Source organism: Paralichthys olivaceus, chromosome 20, assembly GCF_024713975.1.
Source record: "Paralichthys olivaceus isolate ysfri-2021 chromosome 20, ASM2471397v2, whole genome shotgun sequence".
In the NCBI taxonomy this organism is placed as follows: Eukaryota; Metazoa; Chordata; class Actinopteri; order Pleuronectiformes; family Paralichthyidae; genus Paralichthys; species Paralichthys olivaceus.
The window spans coordinates 3,729,648-3,756,796 of NC_091112.1; the positions used below are offsets into that span (position 1 = coordinate 3,729,648).

Consider the following 27,149-nt stretch of genomic DNA (forward strand, 5'->3'; position numbering starts at 1 on the left):
ATACAGATGATAACATCCACTGCTGTGTGTTAATGCAGATTTAAATCTAGTTACCGAGCTGCCCGTTGCCATTAACATGTATTTCCCCAAATGGTGGATGTTTCAGTTTGGACTGAAACTCTTCATATCTCACTTAACAGCTTAGTCTGCGAGCTTAAATCTGTCGCCCGCTGCCAGTTTTCATCCCATCTCTCTCCACAGTGACCTGTTACTGCGACTTACTGACAACCTGCCCTCGCTGTGACTGGGGCTTTCACCGTCCTGACACAGTCCCTGCTGCGATTCCCCAAATCTCCCTGCTCAGTAATACTCTGTCTGTGTGTGTGTGTGTGTGTGTGTGTGTGTGGGTGAGTGGGGGTGTTGAATTTGCATTTATGTGCAAACTGACATGAGCGTTATGATCTCATCGTGAGGTTTAAATTGTAATAAGATGTGTTTCAATGTTTATTTCTCAAACAACTATCACATTTTAATTGTATAGCCCGTATTCATAAATCCCAGTTTGTCTCAAAGGGCTTAACAAGGTGCGACGTCGTCTGTTTTAATCCTCGTGAGATAAGAAAACCAGAAAACATCATATTGACGGGGAAAACCTCCGAGATCCACGTGTGAGGGATCCTCTCCCAGAAGTGCAACAGATGCCGTGACGGATTCAGAAGTAGCCAGAGGTCATGCACTCGTTGCACTCTACACGGATAATGTGATAATAGTTAACCAGCAGAAACACTTTGTGCTTCAAACTGAGCACACAGTGAGCACAGGTTAACCCTGAAGTGACTTTAAAACCCATCCAGAGCCACAGTTTGAAGTGATGGCGTCGTAAACACGGTTTTCCTCTTTGAAGTGGTCGTGGTGCCGTGTGGGCGCATTGATCCCCTGGGGGCGGCGTGTGAGTGGCGTCCAGATTGGAGCCTGACGCAGCACTTATCAGCTCATTATAAAGTCGTCCTCACGTCCCCTCCGAGGCAGTTTGACACCAATTCACACCTCGATTCTTGTAACTCTCACGTGACTCTCCAGTGATCCGCAGGTGACGACGACGTGTGAACGACCCGGAGGAGAACGTCTGCTGAGAAGAAGAAGAGGAGGAGGGTAAACGACTCCAGGAGAAAACTGATGAATCTGGATTTCTCTGAATTCTTTCAGGAGAACGTCTGGAGTTCTGTGCACGTGTGAAAGCAGCTCATGACACCTGGTCGCGTAGCTCAGGTACAGATTAGTGACTTCTTACCGAGAACCTTTTCATGTCAGTGTGCAGTGGTCAGCCCTACCCACAATGCCCTTTGCCTTCAGGTTCTATCAAGTAGGTGTCGAGCTGTGCGGCGACACATTTAGTTTGGTTCATTTACTCAGAGAGCTCATTGGTTTGAGTAATGTCCGACAGAAACAACCATTTCAGGCCTTTGCCGCCTTGTTTTGAGGACAAGTTATGTTTAGAGACACAACGAGGTTGAGCGTGCATTGAATTTAAAGTCTGATCAGGTCACATCTCTCTGGCACAACTGAGTCAACTCCTCCCCTAAAAAAAGAAAGTTCAAACTCCTCGTGCTCGAGGAAGCTTCAGCTCTATACTGATCTGTGGCAGAAAGACGAAGGCCACTGGAAACCACAGCTCCCCCGATCAGACGAGCCGCTGACACTCGCCATCATATTCAATCAGAAACAGAGATTAGGACAAATTTGTTCTCACCAAATCCTTTAATCATCCACGTGAAAGCTGTGATTTATACATGAAGTGTGACAGCAGCCTTTGGAAATGCAAATTGAAGCATATCCTCCGCGTCACTGAGTATTTGGTGTGTGTGTGTGTGTTTCGTTCACACGCTCATTTCCCAAACAGATGAACAGTTAATCATCGGATCCAAACGAGGACATTTTGAATCTTTGTCACAGACGCAGAAAACATATTCATCATCCTTACTCATCGTTATGACTGTTTCCCAACTGTGATAGGTTCAGTTTGACGGCAGCTTCTCCATCCTCACCAGCTCAACGGTTCCTTCCCCATTTGTTTCCTCATCGCTGCCGCGCTCGCTTGCGTGCCGTGACCTGACGAGCAAACACAAAACACAATATTGCAATCAATCAATCAATCAAGCGCTCAGCATGTGGATTCATGTGAAATCCATTCACACTGTTTTTCAGCCGAACGCTGGTTTTGGATTATAAAGACGTTTTTTAGGTTTCCTCTCTCTGCACAAATAAGATTCCTCTACATCTAATCTACTTTATCGGGACTGCCAATTGTTGATGCAATCACTTAAAGCGCCGTGCAATTCCATTACAAAAAGACTGGCACCTGGTCCGTCTCTCTTTAGAGATTAGCAGCCCTGCAGCGAGGATTTGGTAATGAGTTGGAGAGGATTTACCAGTGGGAATATAATATGTGTCCCAGAGCTGCTGTGTTTCTCCCTCTAAATCCTCTCAGGGCCACTGGTTTGGTGCCCTGCAGGTTTTCCAGCATCTCTTCGTCATCAGGCCCGAGGGGAGGTCACATGCTGGAGATTACAGTAACATGAGGGGGGGAGATTGGTTTTTGCTTTGGCTCGCTCTGAACCAACATGCCATCAGTCTGAATGCTCACTAATCAGGAAATCTATTAGAAACTGCAGCGCTTAAAAGTTTACGTTTTTCGTAGACGCCAGATTATTTTGGTCGGTAACAGGAAAAAATAACCAGAGTGTAAAAAGACACCATTGAAGTAAAAACCATAGACTGTAAATAAAGATATTCCAGATGTGAACCAATCACGAGTCAGTCTCAGCCGACAGTCATGACGAGCCGCACTGTCGTGGAGCTGTCTTGTCGTCCGTCAGTTTCATATTAAACACATTAACATGAGAGTTGCATCTTAATCTAACTCGTGGCCCAAGAGCAAGTAAAGCTACTGTATTAATCAAAATGTATAAAACAAGTATTTTACTGAAGCACAGTATATATATATATATATATACATACGTGTATATGTGTTAGCTGTATGTGTTTTTGCCTCTTGGCTTCACCACGTTATGAATCTTTAATGGGACCTCTGATTGCTCTTCAGAAAATCTGACGTCCCTGCAGGGATCTGCGGAGTCCCCTCTGGCGCTGTGTCCTTCACCCACTACTTACGGGTGCATGGCTGATTGAACCATCTGTTCCCTCAGTCACAGCGTGCCAGCGAGCTCCTGCTCTCCGAGGCCCCAAACTCAACCCTGATCTGCAAAGAAATCTGAGGAAAGTGACCCTGATTTCAAAAGATACTATTCCCCGTGAAGCTCAGCTGCAGAGCGCGATCTTTACTTCTGCCATTATGACGAGAGGGAATCTTTTATACTCGATGAAACGCTGGTGGCTGAATCTGGGCCAGACTCTTAGATTAAGATTATATATATATATATATATATATATATATATATCTAGGTTACAACGGTGGTTACTGGAGTTTTTAAATAACTGTAAGCTCCAATCTCCTTCTAGATTCCAAAGATGACAGTGGCAGATTAACCATTGATATGTAATATATGAAACAATTATAGATTTCAAATTATTATATTTATATTGATAGAAGTACCTCAAAACATACCTTTACCAAGAAGCCTTTGAATTGATCTGTCCTTTTATTATTAACTGTATTACCTTTTATTTCAGCGGTTGTCGGTTGTTATATCTTATTGCTCCACTGTCGTATACTAATGTGTTGTTTGTCTCCTTCAGGTCTTTGTCAGATGGGCCCCAGTGGACACCCATGGAGGATGTGGTCCATGTCGTGGTGTTGATTCCCCACTCTTGTAGGTTGTCCCCTGATGTTCACATAACTCTAGATTTAGACTTGCAAACAATTGTACTTTACTTTCATGCAAACAAACAATATCAACACTTAAAATCATCTCATGTTGATCATCAGGCTCCTCAAAGAAACGCAAAGCTTGACAGATGTGTTTGAACGATCTCTCTTCAAGGTCAGATACTGTGCACGGTCGTGCTGCCAAATATTGGAAATCAGTTTAGACATAATACATTAGATTAAAGCTGTAGCTTGTGTTGAGCTTGAACTCGAGACGTGTTGGTTTTCCTGAAACGCAGCTTGAATTGATAACGTTAACGCTGGTTTCTATAGGCGGCATTGACAGAGGGGCTTCTGGAGCCCGCCGGATCCCAGAGGGCTGATAAAAGCCGGCGAGCAGCAGCCGAGGCTTTCAGAAAGCCACTGGGATCTAACAGGGCCACTATAGAGTGTGACACTGGGAGGCAGAGCGCTGGGTGATTTGTGTCCTCGGAGGAAAAGAGAAAGCTGGAAAAGACTCAGCCATCTGCAGCCGTTCCTCTTCATCTCAATTCATCCGTCCTCCTCTTTTTGTTTTTTTTAATCAAAGCATCCTGGCCTCACCTCCCTCACCTCTCCGCCCTCGGAGGTGTCCCCTGCCTCGGCCACTGACCTCGGCTCTGACCGGCGGCATATGTTTTTTTTATTTTTTTTTTCCCCCCGCTGCCCTCTCAGTCCAGCGCTCCGAACAGATTATAAATGGCATTTAAATAATCATTTTCCAATAGCATCAGACAGAGAGAGCAGACAGACGCATTGCGCCTCAACAAGTAAGCTGCTTTGACTGCAAAGCCATTTTTGAGTCTTAGTTTTATGGCAGACATCTGCTGCACGATAAAAGCTGAATGTATCAGTTCAAAATGAATAAATGCTGCATTTCTATCGGTTATTTTATTTTATTTTACTGATCTGTGTGATGCCAGATCAATCACGTGCAGCCACGTGAATATACACGTTAAGACTATTTTCAGATGTTTTTACAAAGTCAATTAATCTGACCGATACAACCAGAGCTGATCACTTTGGATTTTGTGTTGGCGTTAAACAAAACAAGGCAAAACACATCGGGTTGTCGTCCCTTGTGGACGTCTTCATCAGCGTCCTCTACAGAACTGCAGCAGTGGATAATCAGTTACAGACAAATGCATCTCTGGATCATTTCAGGATGTAGTTGAATGATTTCCAAAGCCAGGATGTCAAATCTGTGAGTTTGCAGGAAAAACAAGAGCATGACTGTTAGTGTGTATTAAAGTGTAGATGAGTGATAACACACAGTGACAGAGCAGAGCCGCCCGAGGCTCTGAACACCATCTTCACACATGAACCTGCTCTACTCTCTTCATTTCCACTTTTACACTCATGCAGAACAGAACTCTGCAGCACAGACGCTCGGTTCTTTTATGTTTCACACATCTTACAGGGTGGAGGCTGCATCACACTGTTTCCACCTGTGGTTGCAGAGGCTGGTGACTGATTCAGATGGGCCACAGCTCCGGCTGCCAGGAAGCCAGAAGGCCATCTGCAGCACAGGGCTATTGTGTCGCTGTGCGTTCTGCTTTTTTTATGTGCGACATGAATTTACAGCCAGGAGAGTATATCATGAGTAGTGTGGGGAGAACAAAAGGCAGCTTTGGTTGTGTGTGGGAACGCTGCAGATGCAACGACGCGTAACACACATTACAACTTAACACAAAGTGTGCAAATAGACACAACACACGCAAATGAAGAAAACAGCACACGCTGCAAATACACAACCAAGTACTGACAACACGACCTCATGCTCACAACACGACTGTGAGTATTTGGTTTGTTGTGAATGTTTAGTTGTGTTTTGAGTATTTCATTCTATTGTGTGTACTTGGTTGTGTTGTGTGTATTTCCATGTGTTGTGAGTATTTTTCTTATGTTGTGAGTATTTAGTTATGTTGTGAGTATTTCATTGTATTGTGAGTACTTGGTTGTGTTTGTGTTGTGGGATCAGGTTGTATGAGTATGTGCAGTGTGTTTTCTATTTGCAGTTCATCTGTTGTCAGTTGATGAAGTTGTGTTGTATCTTTTTGTGTGTTGAGCTTTCAGATCCAGAACAGAGAGAAAGAAATTCAGTTTTCAATTTCAGCTCAATACTTTATTAAATAATCAACATGGTAAAACATCATCCTGAAAAATGAAACATGAAATAATGAAACAGTCACATTTGTTTTTCAAGTTTTTCCCATCAACAGTATTTTATGTTTAGAGCTACACACACACACACACACACACACACACACACACACACACACACACACACACACACACACACACACACACACACACACACCAGTGGCTTTACAAAAGTCGCCCGAGGTGAGGTGCTGCTTCGTCTGGGTGACGGTTGCAGTGGGGGTTGAGGAGGGTATCCATGGAAACTCAGGGGGACCCAGGCAGCGGTGAAGTACATGGACACTGGACAGTGACATATTTTTTGTTTGTAACATTAACATTATTGTGAATGAGGATCTTTCTGAAGCTGGAGTGTTTGTTTCTTTGCATCAGAGGCGAAGCTCCGATCAGCGAGGACCTAGGCCGAGCCGGCGCTGCCTGCGACGAACGCCACTCGTACAATGGCCGTCTTTGTGTCGCCAGCTGGGGCATCGATGAAACAAGCTATTGACCTCTAACATGATCATATCTGCACATATACTGTACTCTGTGTGAGGGGAGGGAGGGGGAGGGGGCAGTGAGATCCCCGTCGCAGTTAACGACATTTTATTTACGAATTTAGCTTCAAAAAAACCCGACCGACCACATCAAACTCAGCAAAGGGACAAATGAAGTCAGGCATGAGACGGCTGAGTTTAAAATAACGGAGTCATAATTCTCTAATCACTCACATGAATTTCACATGCTTTGCTATTTCAGGAGCAGGCTGAGAAAATGAGTTTCTTCTTTGTCTACTGATTCTAAACATGGACACATCACCACCATAATGATGATAGTTACATCGATGCATGTTTCCAATGAGCAAACAGATCCGGTTTAAAGTTACCAAAGAAATTATCTGTCATTTGAAATGTCACATATATAAAAATCAAACATAAGCAGAAGTAAAAAAAAAAAAAGAAAAAAAGAAACATGTCTAAACTACCTGGCTGGCATGCATGCTACTGCACAGCGAGAGTATTTCTTCTTTTTGTTCATTCGTAACAGCTTGTTTTCTTTCATTCTTTATTTCTTTTTTCACATTTTCATATTTACATCGTCCATCTTAGGTGTGCAGCAGAAATATCACACCGACCTGCAGCAGCAGCAGCAGACTGAGATAACTTAACACAACTCACAGAGCTGTGGCCACGTCGAGGGTAAGTGTGGTGATTTATTCACGTTTCTCTCACTGTCAAACTAAATCCCGTGAGAACAAAGTACAGCAACAGTTAACTCATCCAATACCAAGTAAAACTCTTATTACCCAGGTTATGTTTTCATTCTGTCTGTTTGTTGGCTGGTTGGCTTGTGAACGAGGTTATGCTAAAACTACTGGACGCATGACCACGTGAGTTAGTGGAAGGATGCAGTATGGGTGAATTTTGATGCACATACGAACATATTTAGTTTTTCCTCCTGTTTGAGAAAAGTGTAAATTTAAATTTAGCAACACGTGGGCTTAAGGGTGAATAAACACATAAAGCAGAGGAGTCTGAAAGTGAAACAGTCTAATGCATGGGACTAGTTGACAGAAAGAAAAATATAGAATAACACCATATTTACGCTTTAAAATCTTGATCACATTGTTCACAGACCGAAAAGTCTCTAAGACAAAGCCAGTCTAAGGCCCGTCTGAAATATTCTGCAAAGACGAAGGTCCCGTCCACAGAGTAACGTCCAGTTTGCACAAAATGTAAATATCCGGAGTCAGTTTCTGTGTAAAGGATCCACAGATTTGTCACAGGCATCATGTCGTCTGCCGTCAGTCACGTATAAGCACTCAGGAACGATGCCGAGGGGTTTGATTGGATGAACAGAATTAGAGCTCCAGCTGAGATGTGAGTTAATTGGCTTTTAAGACGCTGTGCTCTGTGACACGATTGGAGGAGCAGCAGCTACGTGATCCGGCTCGATGACAGCTTGGACAGACGGGACTGGAGGAGGGGACAGTTGCCTCTTTTTTTTTTTTTTTTTGCTTTTGACCAAATTATGAGAAATTGCGTTAATGCCCCATTGGACTCAAGTAAACGTGGCTCCTCTGTGTCTGCGCTGCTGATGGGCGTGAAGAACGAGCCAAATGTGAGCAAGAGTTGTTTTTCATTAGAGGAAATCTGCGGCAGATTATTCCTGATTTGCCACTGATGTCGGGGCAACGGGTTAATATCAGCATCACTTGAGCGTGCTGCTCTGAAACTTGTGATTTAATTATCGTGCAGGTCCGCAGGAGACGGATGGTGGAAGCAGATGTTGCCCTTAACTTTGACCCACATTCACACACAAACACACACAACCAACTCGTTTGCCAACAAACAGCCCCATTCTGCCCTTCCTCGTCCTGACAATGGCTGGCGGGTGTGGGGTGTCAAATCTAATGAAATGGGCAGCGAACAACAACAGCTGAGTGTGGAAATGAGGTTGGGGGGTGGGAGGAGGAGGAGGCTGGAGGGCGTGAGTCAAGAGACAAGTGTCCTTGTTAAAGCCAGGGCCAGGACAGAGAGGGAGAGCGGCAGTGACCACAACAACCAGCCTGAAATGGCTGCCAGTCAAGAGACAGCAGCAGCGTTTGAATCACTGCCGTCGCTCCTCTCTGGTCGACTGGTCGAGACCCCTGAGGCGAACATGCGGGCAGGCTTCACTCCACTCAGCCTGGGTGAGCTGGAACAGGCGGCAGAGCTGAGCTCTCTGACTCAGCAGCCTTCAGGATTTGAACGCTGAGCCACGGGGCCAAAAACCCCGAACGGGAAGTGTGACACCAAATCTCATGGGATTCTGAACCATTTACTTAGTTTCCTCCTGTTCTCATCCTGCGCTCCCTCTCTCCATTTGATTGGGTGGGAGGATTAGGACGGGATTACCCAAGGAGAGAACGTCTACCAGTGTGTATTTGCGTGCACATGTGTGTAAAGGTCGCATCTTGTGGGATTCTTGTTCAACGTACGACCTTGAGGCTGAATACAAACGGCAGCCTCGCAGCAAAGTGTGCGAGAGCGAGGAGGCAGGCGGAGCTCTGAAAGCTGCAGATGCCTTAACACAATGAGATTAAAGCTTTGTCTCAGGCTGTTGTGGACGTCACATGGTGCTGGATGTCGAACCGTATCCTGTAACTGGGGTTACGACCTCAAAACTGCTCCCAAGATAAATTTGGTCTCATGACAACAGAAGATGAATTTAGAAAAAAACAATTTCTGACGGTTTTGTACGTAAAATCTTTTAAAAGTCAAATGAAACAACGACCAAATTAGTTATTAGACATAAGCAACTTGTCACAAGTAAATACTTTTTTCTGCTTTTACAGAAAGTAAATAATTCTTCAGTGCAGTGACAACGATGAACCATAGGCTCATCTGTGACCCTCCTCTGAGATGCACAAACACACACGGGAAATAGAGATTAAAACTACCCAAGCACAAATGCCAATGGTTCATTCAAGGGAATAATTTAGCAAGAGACATGAGTTATGTGAGGGACGAGCGAGAGAACAACTCCCTGCATCCGAAGCAAATGAGGACACGCAGGTGACTGATGGGAAAGTGGGACAAATTCAGAGGCAACAACAACAAACCCCCTCAACCACAACAGCGCTCATCTGTCACTCCATGTCTGGATCGCTCTTGCAGCGCCTTCCTGCCTCCACCTCCGAGCCCGAGCCGCACACACACACACACACACACGTAACGTTGACTTGAGAGTAAAATGCACATGACGTGGATATTTAAATGTGTTTGTGCACGTGTGTGTTGTGTTTACGGTCCAGTCCCAGTGCAGCCCCGGCCTGGAGAAGAAGCACGGCGAAGCTCTGCAGGGCTGCCGAGTGGACAAGAGGGAGGGCAGAGGTTGAGAGCGGGGAGGGGCTGCAGTAATCTGCTAATCTCATTAATACCCCGGCTGTGGGTGCCCTGTCAACAAGACGCAGGGAACAAAGGACGGGGTAAACAGCTGATGACCCTGGCTGCCGTCCACCGCACAATGCCAATGCGTACATGAACACACACACGGGGCTGTGCATACACAAAACATGTCAGGCATTCAGGATCCACCAGGAAACTGTCTTCAGATTAGATAAGACAAACACAGAGGAGTCCACAGGCAGGGTCAAGCCGGTAAAGATAAAAAACAGCAACTGTCCCCTCAGGCCACATGACCCTCAGAAGGCTCCACAAAACACAGCCTGTTCTTTTTCCTCTCCTGATTACACAGCGCACAGCAGGACCAGTGGGACCTAACATGGTCCTCTCAGCTGCTCCCATCAGTCTGAGTCACTTCTCACCGCTGGCACTCGGGGCTTAGACCAGCAGTGGATGTCAAGACGTGTCCTTGTATTGTCCGGGAAATAACCCGGCCCCTTGTGGATTATTCTGTCACTGATGAAAATGTTAGCTGAATCCATGTTGTCGTGAGCAGAACCAGAGAGAAATCCTTGGCGGTGTCACGTGACCTCCCGTCCTGCTTCATGCTGAGTGATGACATTCAGATTCAGGTAACAGAGGAGGCCGTGCAGATCCACAGGGGCAGCTGGGACGACCGGGACCGGCCACATGGGGTCGGAGGGGACAGGTGGAGCAAATGGTTCCTCATTTTTATGTAAACTCGAGTGGATATTCCAGGAGGGGACGACTGTTTATGTGCCAGTTATCAGAGATAATCTTCAGAGGAAACGGTTTTAATTCTTAGTTTCTATCTCGGGAGGCAACAAATACAGATGAATGAATAAATAAAGTCGAGTCAGGCCTTCTTTGTTTCTGCAGAACATCAGCAGAAAAAGTGGAGGGACATTTGTATGAGACTAATTTGTGTGTCTGTGTGCAAGTGGTTGTGTGCATGAAATACAAAAAGGCATGCGGTTGGCAAGCATGTGCTCTCAGTCCTGCTCTCACCGATCCAGCACCCGGTTATAATCCTGAGGCCCACAGCCGCCTTCCCGCTTCAGTTCGGCAAATACTTGTGTGAAAAAGTGCGGGTCTGCGTTAATGCGCAGCATCTTTGCGCTGGTGGCGTCAATGATGGTGAGGCAGCGGTCCCAGAAGGCCTCCTTACCCGCCTCCACCAGGAAGGGCTTGAGTGGGTACGAGATCTCGTTGCCCATGTACGAGTACGACAGGTAGAGGCAGGTGAGCAGGATGGCCTGCAGCTCGTGCTCCGACGCCACCAGGTCGCCGTCCACGACGTCTCGGCACAGCATGTAGACGAAGACCACGTTGGCCGGTGTGACGAAGGCCTGGTCCTGCCAACCCTGCAGCAGCAGCGAGCGGTCCACAGCCCGCAGCCACAGCACCGGGTCGGCCGGAGACAGATGCTTCAGGCGGTAGCAGCGACAGCACAGGAACTCCCCCAGGCAGCGCAGGAGCTCGCTGGTGGAGGCCTGGACGATGACACGCTTCGGAGACGATGTCACCGTGTTCACCGGGACTTTCTTCACAGAGGACAGCAGCTGGGATTTGCTGTAGGCGTATCCATGCCCCTGACCCAACCCCATCCCGTAGCCAAGCCCCAGGCCCAGTCCCGCTGGGCCCTCGTAGCTGGTCAGGTTGGCGCACGACAACGACTTCTTCACATTTTCGCGGTTGAGGTGCAGCACAGGGTCATTTTGGTAGATGTTGATGTTGTTGTTGTTGTTGAGCGGTTCCCCGAGGGCCGCCGGGCCTCCGGAGCCTTTCTTGGAGTTGCCCTTCTTCTTCGTGGAGGCCACCAGTCGCTTCCACGTGAGCGCCGGGAGGAAGATGGACTGGCCCCTCTTCAGCCCGCGGTCTTTCTGGCTGTTGAGAGAGCGGCTGCTGATACTCGGGTAGTGGCTGAGCGAGCCCGGCCGGTTGTCATAGTAGCCTGACTTGCGAGAGCCGGGTGACAATGATAGTACAGTGCCCATGGTGAGTCAGAACCCCAGAGATCAGCCTGGTGTGGAGAGGGGAGGGAGTTTTCTTCTCTTTTATTTCTTGATTTCCAGAAGACGTGAAGTCTCAGCAGTGGAACAGCGTGAAGAGACGAGTGGTGCAGACATGTCAGGGTGAGAGCAAATGTAGCCTGTGCACCGTTTCAGTCTCTGAGGCAGAGACATTACCTGCAAGATTAAAACACAGAGTGAACACAACAGTTTATATAGTAAAGCAAAAAAAAAAAAAAAGGAGCTCAATCCCATTTCAATGCATTTGATAATCCTCAGTCTGATGAGCTTCTATTCTTAGAGCCTGGATTTTAAACTATATTAAAAACAACCTAATATCCAAATTCATGAGCCAACATTGTGAATAAGTTGCACAGTGCTCTCAAATATAATCTTTTTATTTTAAACATTCATTTTACTAAAGAAAGATTTTAAGTAACGTAGAATCACACGTTGCATTAATTCTTAATATCTTATTTGCTCACCTGTGAGTAGATTTACACGAGATGTTCGCGTAGGAGCCAACTACTGTTTCCTCCGCAGTCCTCGATGGTGCAAACAATTGCGCAGCTCCTGCTGCCGCAGCGGACAAGATGCGATGTTAGCGCGCAGGGTTGTGATGTGTCCGCAGAGCCGGAGCCAGAGGGTCGCTCCTGCAGAGGCTGTGCACCTCCTCCTCAGAGAAAACAAACCTGGAGCAACGCGTCGGTCCTCGACAGGCGCGGTGCAGGTGTCATCCTCCGCTGCACCTCAGACCCAGGCGGGAGTGATGAAGATGATGAAGAGGGACTTCACGAGTCTTTTCATTTGCGTCTCCATGTCCGAGGGACAACTTCTCACACAGTCTGAGTCCCTTCGACGCACTCCATGTCCTCACGGATCCGTGCGTAAAGTCTCCCCCTTCCGCGCACCAAGAGCTCCGGTCTCCCACTGACCGGGGATCGGTGCAGACAGTCGGACCTCTGAGAGCTCACACACGTTCAGTGCTCAACAGCCAATGAGAGGACAGAGCGCCTACACACACACACACACACACACACACACACACACACACACACACACACACACACACACACACACACACACACACCGTCCTCCACCAACACAGACTCCTCCTTACACACACACACACACAATAAATAAAACAATAACAGAACTTAAATATATACGAATTATATCCATTAACAATAATTAAGTGAAATAAATAAAAACATAATATTTGCTAAACTGCTCAACCCCTTAAAATACTGAAGATACTTGTGTATAGTATTAGTTTACAGGAACATTAACACATTAAATGAAACCATCACTTAATGTGTCCTACACAGTTTATTGTCCTACCTTTGTGCTTTATTTGTCATAATACATATTTGTTGTAAAACCAAACTCGTCTCCTTGCCAGTGTAAAACAACCTACATTATAATAAGCCCTCCATTAAAGAGTGTTCATAAGCTTTAATTTGTGGGTTTATTAACATTTCTAACTCAATTGTGAAGAATCTGGCAAACCCAGACTTGTCTGTATTCCAATCAAATCTTTGTAAATAGGTGTTTATTAGAAAGTTGTAGTTGTTGTTTGATGGTTACAATTAACTGCTTTGGTTCCTCATGTTAAAGAATCCTCAAACTTCCATGTCACATACACGTCGATGCACAGCGAAATACTTTTCTGGGTAAACAGAAGATAACGTTGCTTCTCAGGGATTCGCTACAGATGGGAAATTGTTGGACTCAAGAGAATAAACCAAACAAACAAACAAATGTTAAGATGAGATAAGAAAGATTGTAGAGTTTATGGGAGAGAAAGATTTAAACAAACGTTGTAGGAGGAGAAGAGGAGTAAAGAGTTTCCCATTAAAAACAGTTTCTGGTGGATCTGTAGTTTAAACTACTTTAATGGAGGAATTTGAATCCAGTGGTTTTCAATCTGAGGCTCAGGCTCCTCCAGAGGATCACATGTTAAAAATGAGCTTCTGTGAGCAGAAGAAGAAAGAAGCAAAAGCTCTGCTACATTTAAAATCTGATGTTATTGTGTTTGTTCGTTGTTTTTTTTAGGTTTTTCTTTATATTCTTGAGGCAATTTAGATTTTAAAAAAAAAACATTTTTGAGAGCTTTTTTTATTTAAAATATTTCAAAATCTTAACCAGAATCTGGATACTACATAAAAAATAATTTGCAGCCTTAAGGTCAATATAGTGGAGTATTTTCCTCTGAAATGGAAATAAAGTATACTTCAATTCTTATGAACACTACTTGAGTAAATGCATTTAAATACCTTTCATCCCATAATATAAAAACAAAAACAGCAAATCACAGACTCTTCAGAAGACAAAAACAACTACATCAAGAAAAAGAACGACTGGCATGTTTTCTTGAAAAGAGCTCAGTCTACGTCTCCAGTTTCATAATCTCTGTCAATTCAGAATGATTGAATTGCAGACTGACTCAGGTTAACTGATACTTAACCTGTGAACCGGCTCCTTCTTCTTTTCCAAGAAGGAATTTATTCAGAGTCGTCTTCTCTGTGTCGGCTCCAAAAATAAACAGCCGTGATAAATTTAGCTCAGACTATTGTATTAAGCCTGTATAAAGCTCCGAGCCTGTTTCACTACAGACTGCAGAGACTCTCTGTTTGTACCACTCTGAGATCTGTGGTTTATGAAAACACCTTTCGTCTGTTTCTTTAGTAGAAGCTTTTATATTAAAGCCACTCACCGGATTGATCCTGAGTCACTTTATAACCTTGAGCCTGTTTGGTTGCTTCTCATACAAACTGTCAAACCAACAGCTGAACTGTGAGCGTGACGATACCATGAATAAAATAATTCAAAATGTATAGAAGAGTCTGAATAAAGAGTTAACATTGTATAATTGTTAAATACAGAACGTTAAAAAGAAAATGAATGATGTGTTCATCAAATAATATTCAAAATCTAGAGTTCATGAGAGAAGCAGATTGTGTTGTAACATGGTGGTTAATCCCAGGGAAGCATTTCCAAATGTTGGTTCGAAGAGATGTCAACGATTTTAGGTTTGTTGTTGTTAGAAGTGACATTGAATCACATGTTTAAATACAAACCCAAACACGGAATGAGAAGTTTTGGTCTGAGTCAACAAGATACGACAAAAAACAACCAGAGGCGCTCTTCTGCTGGCACAAACCCATCTTTGTTTTTCCTGGTTAAGCTGAATAGGGGAGATCTCCTCATTCAGCAACGTGCACAAACACACACACACACACACACACATACACACAAACACACACACATACACACATACACACATACACAACCATTCCCTCTCCGTCCTTACTTTCTCGCTGCCTCCACCAGCTGCAGGACCCTCAGCATCTCCTGCACAGCTGACCCGGAAATACTGACAGCAATGAAAAGAGCTGTTGTCCACTCATGCAGCACACACACACACACACACACACACACACACATGCATCATAGGAATAGCAGGAGCATCACTAAAACAGGAACTCAGGAAACACCCACACAGACCTGCAATGTACAATCAGTGTTTTATTATTTAAATCCTTCAAATGTGAATAAAAACTGTGTCTAACATTTAGTTTCAGCTCATGTACTGTCACTCATACATGTCTGACAATCTTCAACGTTCATTTAAAAGAGTTGCTGATATTTCCTTGATTTCAGCCTCGTCGCCATTTTTTTTATAATTCGCTGGAGTTTGACCTAGTTTCATTGTGTAATTGTGATTTTTACTGAGATGCTCCACATTTTGCAGCCGATGGAGCAAATTGTTTCCTGCTTTGTTTTTCTGTGTGTGTTTTTGTACCAGGGATTCTGATGAGGCCCAGCAGCTGTATTTTTTTTTCCCACTTTCATCCAAATCCAGAAACACACAGGAGCTGATGTGCATTTCTCTCTCACACACACACCCACTGATTTTCATTCATTTATTTCAAACAGAGCAGCAGGAACGCACTGAACGAAACCTGAAAGGACTTTAGAGCTACTGTTTCCTCTGATGTTTCTTTTTTGTGGATTCTCTTTTCTCTAGAAAATCTGAAAATATAGTTTCGTGTGTGCTTCAGCCTCAACTGGTATCTTTTCCTGTTGGTTTTCAGCAGACACAGTTTATGCAGCAGCAGCAGCAGAAGCCAAGGCTCTTCAGGTTGGACAGGATCATTCACAGATGTTCAAAGGATGAAAACAAAATGATAAATGCATTGAAATGAGAGAAACGAGGGCAGTGACTTAACAGAAAGTGAGAAGCATGAAAAGAGGACACGGGGGGAGGAGGAGTGGGAAGAGAAACTAACGGGCGGCTGCAGAACGAGGGCACGGACGAGCAGAGAGGGACAACAAGCTGTGGTGCCGGCTGGAGTCAGACAGGTTCACCTGATAACACATCTGTCCGTCTGACTCACCCAGACTCTAATCGCCCTCTTAAAGAACTGCACAGAGCCACAGACCACACAGAGGGAAGACGACACATGTCACAGAGGGATTATGGGATGTTTCCGGCCAGTTTCAGGCTTTTATCAAACATCACAATCAGGCCCTGATGAGATGAGGTTCCTGATTAAACACCGACAGAGCCCGAGTGTTTTTCTAAAAATTGTTTATCACAGCAAACATGTAATTATGTGTGAGAGTGGCTGCACACAATCACTGATTGCATTGAGGTTCTTGTACTTCACCTGTGTGGTACTTCGGTACTTCCATGTTATGACATGTATGTATTTGCACTCCAACATTCCAGATGTGAATACTGTACTGTTTATATTTATACAAGTGTGGAAAATGTCAAAATGTGATGCATTGTTTTAAATTAAATTGTCAAACATTATAAAACATTGTGGGTTTTTTTTTTTATTAACACAAAGTATTATAGTGTAATAATATTGTTTGTAACATACATATCCACATAGAGAGCGATACGTCTGCAAGGAATCCTTTTATTTATGAATACTTTACATACTCAGATTTAAACTGAAGGACTTTGGTCCCCAATTCTGGTTGAAACTCTGAATGTTTGCATTTGCAGTTTCTTCTGATCCTGTTTGTGCTGAAATCAGTATTCAAACATGTGATGCACCTCTGTCTCACCTGTCTATTGTCTTAGTCAGTAGCTGATTGCACTACACACACAATCAAACATTTATGAATGACACAATTCCGCATCCAAGATGTTTCTGAATGAATGAACCAGAGGTTTCAGTCTATTATTGGGTGATACTGCTCTCTAGTGGACAATCAGGGATCAGTTTCAGGGTTTATACTAAATGGAAATGACTAGTTTAACTACAGTAGTAGTAGTGTGTAATGTATTAATGATATTTAATATATTTCATGAGATAATTTGAGCAAAGGAATATAAAAAGGCAATAGAATAAAAACAAGACATTTAAAATAAAACATGCAGTTGTACATAGTAGACACAAAAATGTGTATTTGGCATTTTATTTTGTCCTCTGTTCTTCAGTTTCATCAAATATTTTCACTTGAGTTGTTTTTTGTACTGTAACACTTTACGATCATTAACTTTGCTGTACAGAATAAATAAACATTCTTGTTATATCATAGTCATTACAAGGAGCATCAAATTAATATTGTTTGTAAAAAGATTATTATTATTTAGCTGCTAATCCGATATATTTTATTTGGAAAAGTTAAATAGTTAAAAATGACACTAAATCAGGTCACGAGCACAGAATTGACCTTTTTCCTCCTGCTGCAGCGCCACCCACAGGCCACATGCTGCCAGAGTTCGTTGGATGCACAACTGTGGATTCTACTCTTTATTTATAAAACACATCAGATCCATGTTTCTCCTGTTGTGGCGGATTTATTCTCGTTTGAGTGAAAAAACTAAAAAAGTTTGACTAAAAAAAATTATTTAAAATTAAAAAAATGGCCGTACAGGTGTTCCGGTTAGTGGGCGTGGCCTGTGGATTCCAAAACAACATGCTAGCAAACAAACGAACGAACGAACGAACCGACGAGAAAAAAATAAAACGTTCGAGGTGAAAATAAAACGAAAAACAAGTGGAAGTAAAATGTCTGCAGAGCTTCAGGAGTCGTCCCGGAGATATTAAATCCATTTATCATCAGAGAGAGAAGCAGGTAAAGTCTGTTAAATGTTAAAGATGGATCCGTCTGCTCGGATTAACGCGACCCATGCTAATATTAGCTTCTTTTTCATCATGTCGCTCATAACCCGCTCGTGTTAAATATTATTTAAACAATGTGTTCGTACACACTGGTGTTTCAGACAGTGCTCTCCAGTAGAGGGCAGTAGATACTCGTGATGCCTCCTGCCTTTGATTCTCTGTGTGCTTTGATTGATGTTAAATCATTAGGAGCCGGTTTAGTTTGGACCTCGGCTCTCTTGGCTCTGAGCTACATGCTTTTTATAGAAACACTGGGTTTGGCAGCAGTTGTAAAACAGTAACCGACTGACATTAAATCAGTGCACGCCTATCATCACCGGCTGCTTCTGTCGGCACTGGAGGAGCTGGTTGTTCAGATCAGAAATGAAGCACTTGCATTAAACACAATCACACAAATCCTGGTCAGTGATTAACCAGCGTGACAGGTATGTTAATTCAGTGGAACTAAACTAGGGTCCCGGGACCCTGAGGAGCCATTGAACAAAGTCAGGAGGGTCCCTTGCAATATGACACACAGTTAACTCTCTTCTAATGATAGATAGGAATTTATTACTGTTGAAAGAAGTATTAGAGTGACAGTGGTTTCATGTTTGGCTCCATTATTACGTCGTCATTAACGTCGATTAACCGATTTGGAAATGGAAGTAGCTTCTCAAAGGTTCAACATTTTTTAAAACAAACAATAAAAGGTACCATAAGATGTTTAAATAAATATCGTGTGTTCATAATGGCTAATAATAGATCTTTTCTTATTGACCTTTGAGTGTAAGCGATGGTGGACAATATCTGCAGCCCTAGTTTTGTTCGTTAACTTTAATTTCCTGGCGGTGGGGGTGGTGGGAGGTTGCGAGGTCAAACCTGTTAACCTCTCCATTGAAGAACACATCATCGTGGGGGGACGATGTGCGGGTCTCTACACCTTCAGGCGCTCAAACAGACACCCTGATCCCACAGGCAGAACATAGCTTTCAGCACCAGGCAAACATTTGATCCGACCCTGGGGATCAGCGCAGTCACCGCCATCTCCCATTAGCTCCACGCGTTTCACTCCATTGCTTGTTTATTACGTTGCGCATATTGAATGGACGCAATAGAGCTGCTGTAAACCCGTCAGCAGGCGCAGGTTCAAAAGAGACTGGAATGAAGGTCGCAGAAATGAAGACATTGGCTGTGTAGTCAGGGTGTGATGGGATTTTTAGGAGCAGAAAGTGAAGCCCCCCCCCCCCATTAGGGTTTGGGACAACTTGTTTGTTGTGGTAGTGCAACCTGTGGTGTTAACCCATGACCCTGCTGCCCTTTGACCCTCGGGACGACAGCTCCATCCACGCGTCAGGGAGAGGGGCTGTCACAACGGAAGCATCCAGAACACAGGCAGGGCTGCCGGGGAGGGCGGGAAGGACAATTGGGGTCGGTGTGGCGAGCGCAGGATCAAAAACACCGCGCGGGCCGAGAGTGTCAGGATACCGGATACATAATCTGTCTGCAGGAAAAGTGTAAATAGATGCCACAGGCTGCGGAGGGTCAGGATTAAGAGTCAGGCTTTGTTGAAGGTTTCTTGGAGCCACTGAGGTTTGCAGTGAGCTTGTTGAATGACCAATTAACACACAGATCATGCAACAGTTCGGTGGTTTAATGTGTAAACTACATGTTTTATTGAAAGAATTCATCATAATCAGGCTTTAATGTTCTTACAACATGAGAAGTTTGTGTGGATTTCATTCAGTTGAGTTATAAAGACAAATTTAACGAAGTTCTGCTGATTGTTTAATCAATTGATCAACTACTTATCTCCACAAAGATCAAATCCAATTAAATATATGAGGGTGTATTGAGAGACCACATATTCGGCGCCTAATTCACAAGAAAGAAATCATCCACAAGACATTTAAACTTTGTCCTTCTGTGCCGTGATGCTGGTTTCAGGATTAGTTCATGTCATTGAAATGATTGTTTTGCCTTTTAATGGTTTACTTAAAGATTTCAATTATATTTATTTTAGGCCTTAAACGGTCTTGAATGCATTAAAATATTACACAGTAAGTATTAAATACATTTAGGTCTTAATAACGTTAAGGTCATTTACCACAGGTACGTTGGGTTTATATTGTTATTATCTGCTCCATGTTATCTTCAATGACGGAGAAGGGTAAGTACGCTAATTCCGGGACTCTGATATCATTTCATATCTGTCGTCTTGGACATTGTTCTTAAATCTCATTCATCACGGTCTTAAAAAAAATCTTATATTAAACTTGCTGGAACCTGCAGAAACTCAGAAACGTTAATGCTGCGGCTGTGCTGCCGTTTCCTGACTTTGTTTTGGGGAAACTTTGCAGGTGCTTTTTTTCTAAAAGTGCGTGCTGCCTGTTCGTAGGACATTGTCCTACAGTCTGGAAAGAATGTTCAAGCCAAAGCTTGAGCTATTGAGGGGAAACTTCTGGGGAACTTTGGGGTTCAAGTGGTCAGAGTTCCTGCTTTTACACGGCTGTTTATTTAATCTGGATCTCTGCGTACATCAGACATTGATATCTTACATAATGCATCACTGTTTTCGCTGATGTCTGCCCTCCTATGAGGTTACAATGTGCATATTTGTCATCCTATTTTCCAGGTGACAAGTTTCCCCTCCACCGTGTTGATGGGATCAGAGGTCTGAATAACTGCAGAGGGAGGTTTTATCCCTGTCTGGAACCTTCAGGCTGTCACAGGAGAATGTGGAGGTGGGTGACCACAAACATCCGTGTGCCACACATGCATCAAACAGGATCAAATTATCTTCAAAGGCCGTCGCCTCCAACATGTGATATGACTCAAACCTCACAAAAAACAGTTAAAGAGGCAGACATCTTGCATTCCTGAGCCCATTCCACAAAGTACAATAACTTCCTTGAATTCTTCAACCCTCGACGGCGGAGCCAGGGCACATCCTGTTGTCCTCACAGCACTTCCTGCTCATGCAGCCTAATCATTCTTACTCGTTGCCATAGCCACTGGAAAACTCTGTGCTCATGCTTATTAGGCAGTAACAGGTAACGCTCGGATAATAATGAAACGAGCGATGAGTGAAAAGATCTGACAAGTTGAAGCTGGCATCAAATTGCTTTTGGCTCCTTCAGTGTGTAATTTCAAAACATGCATTGACAGTAGTAAGTAGGGCACACATCTGCATGATGATTGCAGTGTTGTTAAATGTAAATCAGAGCGTTTGAGGTTGTTTTACATCTCTGTTTGTTAGCAACTTAATGTTGGTGAAGTGATCAGCAGCAGAAACGTGTGAGATGCTGCAGAAAATGCACGGACGGCGTTAAGACCTGGGTGTAGTGTTTGGTTGTGATGTGAACTATCCAAGGTGCAGTTGTGGTGCTTAGCTTGAGACACCGAAGAGGAAAAATACAATAGTTTGATTTTACAAAGTTGTCAACAACACAGCCTAAATCAGGGCTGTTGCTCATTTATCTCTCTTCATTTTGTTAAATTTGGACTCGCTGCACAACGTTTTGTTTGTCTCATAACCACATTCTTGCTGCCAGCCTGGTGTTCATTTGTCAGCTTCCAGCACGGCAGGCCTGGCCAGACTCTCATCCTATTCTGTCAGAGAGAGAGAGAGAAAGAAAGAAAAGGCTTTGCAGACTCTCCTGGGTTTGTATTAACCCTGGAGGGATGCATTCAATTCTGCTTCCTGCACTGCTGCTTTCCAAGAGTCCACAAGCCAGAGGAAATCAGACTGGCACCAGGCCCGGTTTAAGGAGACGTTTAGCAGTTGAAAAGAATTTGTCTCAGAGTTACTTCCTTTTTTATACAACATATTTTGCTCCTTAAAAGATTTTCTGTTACCTCCGCCAAGGACGTGGTTGTTTTCTCCCTTATCGTTTGTTCGTTGTCAGGATTACGCAGACACTACTTAGTGAAATTTCTTTGAAGGATGGGAAACAGGACAAGAAGGAACTCATTAAATTTTGGTGTGGATCCTGACAAAGGAGCGGATCCAGGATTTTTTTAATTACTTTTTTTTAACTTTCACATTAGTATTTTTGACATTTTCACAGATTTTTGCAGGAAAAAGAATAAAAATTTAAAACTAGTACTCAACCCGAGGAGTGAATATGCACGGAGTAATACGTCCACTGTCCAGGCAGGCGTCACGTCTTGTGTGGTTTATTTCTCTATTGTGCAAGCTAATGAACAAACGATAGGCGTCTGCTGTCTCACTTGTGTCTGTTGTCTTGATGGAGGTATGCGCTCTACTCTGTCATTGCAATAATGTTTTGTCTTGTTGTTCAACCATCCCTCTGTTTGAATACCACATGCAAATCTCCTGTCACTTGACAGTGGCTGTGAAAGCAGAGGAGCGATGTTACAAGCCCTCATACCCTGATGGGATGAGGATGAGTGGCCATTCGATATGGGCGTAGATAGCAGACATAGATGGCGTTCCATGACATCATGCGTCAGGAAGCATCACCTCTGCAGGGGCCGGGTCTGACCCCTATGCAGGGGCCGGGTCTGACCCCTATGCAGGGGCCGGGTCTGACCCCTATGCCAGCAGGATGAACGCTATGTGTCCGTCTTCTGTCTGTAAACATGGGTGATTAATACCTTTGTTTAGTATCTGAGAAGGAATATTTCTTTCTACAGTGCTTTTGAAGTTTCGGTTCCTTGTAAATAATCCAGGTAATCCTCAGATTATGTCACAGGCTTACTGACAGGTGAGTCAAAACTCATTTAGAGAATCATGAAGCTGTGACGTTAGGGCTGGGATGAGGGTATTCGTGACTGTACACTTTTCCTCTCAATTCTTCCCGTATCTTGTCATGCTGAGGTGTTTTCACGCCTCTGGACGGAGGCGTATCAGATGACATACCGGATGCATCAACCAAGGATGTCTGCGGATATTCTTGAGCTCAGGTTGTTATCAGACATACCCCTACACAACCGAGCACAAACATATACAAACAAGATTTACATGCAGTTACAGGAACGTACTGATGTTGTACTGTTGTGACTTATATAGAATCTGCGGTCCAGAGCCTTTGAGTAAATTTTGTCGTCTCTCAGTGCGCTATCCTGATGTGTCAGTATCAACTCCTCTGGTCCTTTTCATAGAAGTGATGGAGGTAGACTATCACAGGAGGTGATCTCTTATCTTAGATGGTGCTGAAATAATGAAAGAAGACTTTGAGCATGTGAATCAAAATACATAATAAGAATTATGTCAATTTGCTCCATTTCTTTGAAATGGGGAGTGAATAATATTTCTTTCTTTTATTTATTCATTGCAGATTAATCTGCAGGTTTTCTTTCTTGGATAACTGACTGAAGTATTTTTCTTAACAAATGTCAGAAAATAATGAAAACTGAAATTCCCTTAATCAGTCTTGAGATATTACATTCAAGAGGCCAAAAGCATGTCTTTGACCTTTGACCACTGAAATCTTGTACGTAGGTAAAGACATTTCGTACGGGCAGTCCTAGTATCACATTCACAGAAACATGAGGTCACTGTGACCTTTGACCTTCAGGCACAAAAATCAAATCAGTTCATCTTTGAGCCAAGTGAATGTTTGTATCAAATTTGAAGAAATTCCCTCGAGACGTTCTTGAGATATCGTGTTCACAACAATGGGACGGAGGGACAACCCGAAAACATAATGACTCAGGAGGCATAAAATACTAAACATATAAACATGCCAGTCAACTTTGACTTGAAAGGTTCTAATCTAATTTTTAAATTCAAGTCCTGTGAAACGAACACATGCAACACAAGTAGTAAACATACAAAGATTCTCTACAGTTGAGTTTAAATTTTTTTAAGACTTTGTCCTACTCTGCAACGGTTTTAAATTTCTCTGAACGCTGCCGTCACGCTGCTGATAAGGTTCGAAGTATTATTACCATCACACGTCTTTATGCTTCAGAGTTTATGTATGTTAGTCGAATATCTGGTAAATCGGCTCATGTCCGAGTAACACACGGTTCTGGACACCAGGTTCCTGCTACAGATGAAATTTATGGATGTTTCTGATGTTACAGTGAGTTTTTTTAAATTTTTCAAATGTCCCCCACTCTGCACTGAAGCGAGCGACACTATTTATTGTCTCTAACATGATCAGCGAAATCCTCTTTAAGCTGCTTCCCGTCGTCTCTGCACGCTCGTCAAACTTCACTCAAATATGTTATGAACTGCTTTCCCCAACATGTGAGGAATGCTGCTTAATGTCACCGGCTGTCAGCCCGACTTAATGCGAGCCGCTCTGTAACACTGCGAATATGTTAAACCCTGTGATGTCATGGCGTGAGAGTTGAGAGAAAGAGAAACTGTCGGCACGCGATGTCATTAATGGAGCAGCGTCTGTGTGTGTGGTGTGTGTGTGTGTGTGGTGTGTGTGTGTGTGTGTGCAGGAAGCAGACATTGCATGGAGCAGATTTGTCTGATCACAGCTCCCTGAGGTATTTTATTGTGAGTGCAGATGTGTGGGAGATCAGTGCAGATTATGAAACGTCTGTAAGAGCTTCATGAGGGAATCTTCACTTCCCTTTAGTTGGTATCGTTGTTTTTTTGTTTTTTTTTTAGATTTAAAGTTCCTCATTGCATTTGACAGTTTTCAGGAGTTATTTTTTAGTAGTTGTTCTGGAGCTTTCGGTCATACACATGTTTTATTACCTCCACGAGGAGCTCGTGTTGGTTTGTTGGCTTGTTTGTTTGTAAGCAAGAACTAGATCCAGTAGTTCTAACAAAAAAAAAGAAGTAGTTTTACTATAGCAACTGCAATAAAAGGCATGAATTAAGTAATTTACAACATATTTCTTGCTTTCAGTTTTTCATCTGAATCAGCTCCTCAAACAAAATGACAAAAGTAAATCATCATTATTTGTTTCTTGACTTTTGCTCCTGCACAAGTGAAATGAGTAAATCTACTTTTCCAAAGTCCAAGAACCTGAAAGTTTAATGTGGAGCTCTGTCATTTGTTCAGTAAACAGTGTGAACTTGAGACGATATCTGATACCAGCTGCTCATCAGCTGATAACGTTGATGAATGTGGCTCCACCACAAATTGTGAGCTTCGCTGAAATGGATTTTTACACTAACTGTGAGTGAAGAGGAGCCAAAGGTCAAAGACGCTCAGTAACGTGCTCAAGATCAAACAGGGAGACGACTGGAGACGTACCTGCAATCAAAATAGAATCAAAGGACAAAAGCTCTAGAGGTGGGACAGCGGTTCCCTTCTGAAAATGTGTGTATTTACAATTACATGACATTTAGTTTGTGCATTGTATGTATTCTGAGTTTCAAGTTGATGCAGGTTTCCAGTGCAATGATTACTAGAAATGAAATGCAGGGTATTCTGTTCTACACAATGTATTCAGTGACAAACAATAATCAGTGAAAAAGTGAAATGTTTTTGTTTAAATTAGTTTTATTTTTGATTGGAGTCACATTTTTAGGTGATTTGAGTGGAATTGGGTATTTTCTGTAACGATAATGTCGTGTGTGTGTGTGTGTGTGTGTGTGTGTGTGTGTGTGTGTGTGTGTGTGTGTGTGTGTGTGTGTGTGTGAGAATGGTCATGTGATATTAGTTTTCAGGTGTTTTAGTAAGGATGGAGATGACAGAGCTGAAACGCTTGTCTGGACAGAGATTGGGGGTAAATTGTTGAGCTTGGTTTGGGATTGGACACAAAAAACGGAACGCCTGTTGGGCTCAGTTAGTTTTTCCTCAAGTTAGGACAGAAAATTGTTGCCTGAGCTTCACTCTTGTACAAATACACATATTTGACCGAAGAACAACAAGCTATTAGAACCCAGCCCCAAACTATTGAAAAAAGAAAAGCCACAGAAATGCCCCTCAGTTACTCATGTTTGTCTCCTTGTGTTTTTATAATCCCTTGTTCCTTCTCTCAACGTGTCCAGAGGTGCTTGTGAGTGTTTACTGAGAGGCAATCTGAGAAGTGTTGTACGGTGTTGGTACGAGTCCTCAGCACTAATCATATCTATGTTGGATGCTGTACAACATCTACATTCCTTCTTTGAAGCTGATATTAATGAAATAACAAAGTGTTGGATCTTGTCTGAACTTGAGTGTGATACATGTACGTGACTTGTCCTCTGTGAGTTGGACAATGTTCGAAAAAAGGACCTGGGACTCAACTTGAATATTCAGAGGGAGTGTTTTGTTGTGGAAAACATTTCGCCCATGGAAACATTTTTTTTCTCACAACTCCAAAACAAAATGAGGAATTCTGTAGCGCTGACATTTAGGCGAGAATTACCGCAAGCCCCAAACACAACAGAACCGGTCTGCCAGTCATAATAACCTGCCTCGCTTCCTTTGCTTTATTACCCAGTCCCTGATCAGGAGGAGCATGTGTGAGCGTTCCAGTTCAACCTGAATAACAAGCAAACAGCCAGACAGCAGCGGAGCCAGAGAGTGAGAGCGAGGGAAGTGCTGGAAATGCTCATTGTGTTCGATTGTTAGAAAGAACTCCGTGTTTCTCGGAGGCGTTCGGGACTATCTGGATTCTCATGACCGCTTTTATTTTTTCTGCGAAGATTCTTCGAGTGCTCTCGATTTCGAAGCCCTCCTTCCTGCTACCTCCTGTGAACACATCGGTTCTTTTGATTGGTCGGGAAGCTCTCATGAGGCGTGGTGTGAACGAACGCCAGAGTCCTCAGGGCATCCATAGTTCAGAGAGGTTGGATTCCCACTCACTTCGTGGTTGACCGGTTTTGTTCAGGATGTAGAAGATGCTTCTCTGGAATCCCAGCGAGTACAGTGGAAGTGACAGATGTCACACGTTTGTTTGTCTCTTTCACATATGTGTGTAATTTAATCAACAAAAACAAAACAGGAATTCTATTTTGATTGGAGATTGAATTCTCACCAATTGTTAGTAATGGAAGGGACGAACAGTTGTGTCTGTGTATGACATTTGAAATTACGGCTTTGTGTCCTTTGAGTTCCAACCCTGTCTCCAGGCAGTTTTATTTTTTAATGTTATTTCGTCTTAATGCTTAATTGAGGTTTGTCACTTATCTTATAATTGGACCGTAATGCTGATGTGCAACTTGTCAACACTGATACTGAACACATGATTTCAGACGTCTCAGCCAGGCTGTGGCTCATTTAGTTCAGCTTCAGCC

General features: G+C 43.4%; 1 protein-coding gene and 1 long non-coding RNA gene across 2 annotated transcripts; one reads left to right on the plus strand and one right to left on the minus strand.

Annotated features, from left to right (window-relative positions):
• The first annotated feature begins 1,077 nt into the window (after nt 1-1,077).
• On the plus strand, nt 1,078-16,100 carry LOC138405966 (uncharacterized). Its single transcript, XR_011239637.1, has 3 exons — nt 1,078-1,209; nt 3,697-3,770; nt 15,965-16,100. It is a non-coding gene; the product is annotated as an uncharacterized lncRNA (long non-coding RNA).
• Nucleotides 10,460-11,991, minus strand: LOC109647512 (cyclin-dependent kinase 5 activator 1). Its single transcript, XM_020113323.2, has one exon. The coding sequence runs from the start codon at nt 11,850-11,852 to the stop codon at nt 10,860-10,862; it is 993 nt and encodes a 330-aa protein (XP_019968882.2). The 5' UTR covers nt 11,853-11,991; the 3' UTR covers nt 10,460-10,859.
• Nucleotides 16,101-27,149: the final 11,049 nt, after the last annotated feature.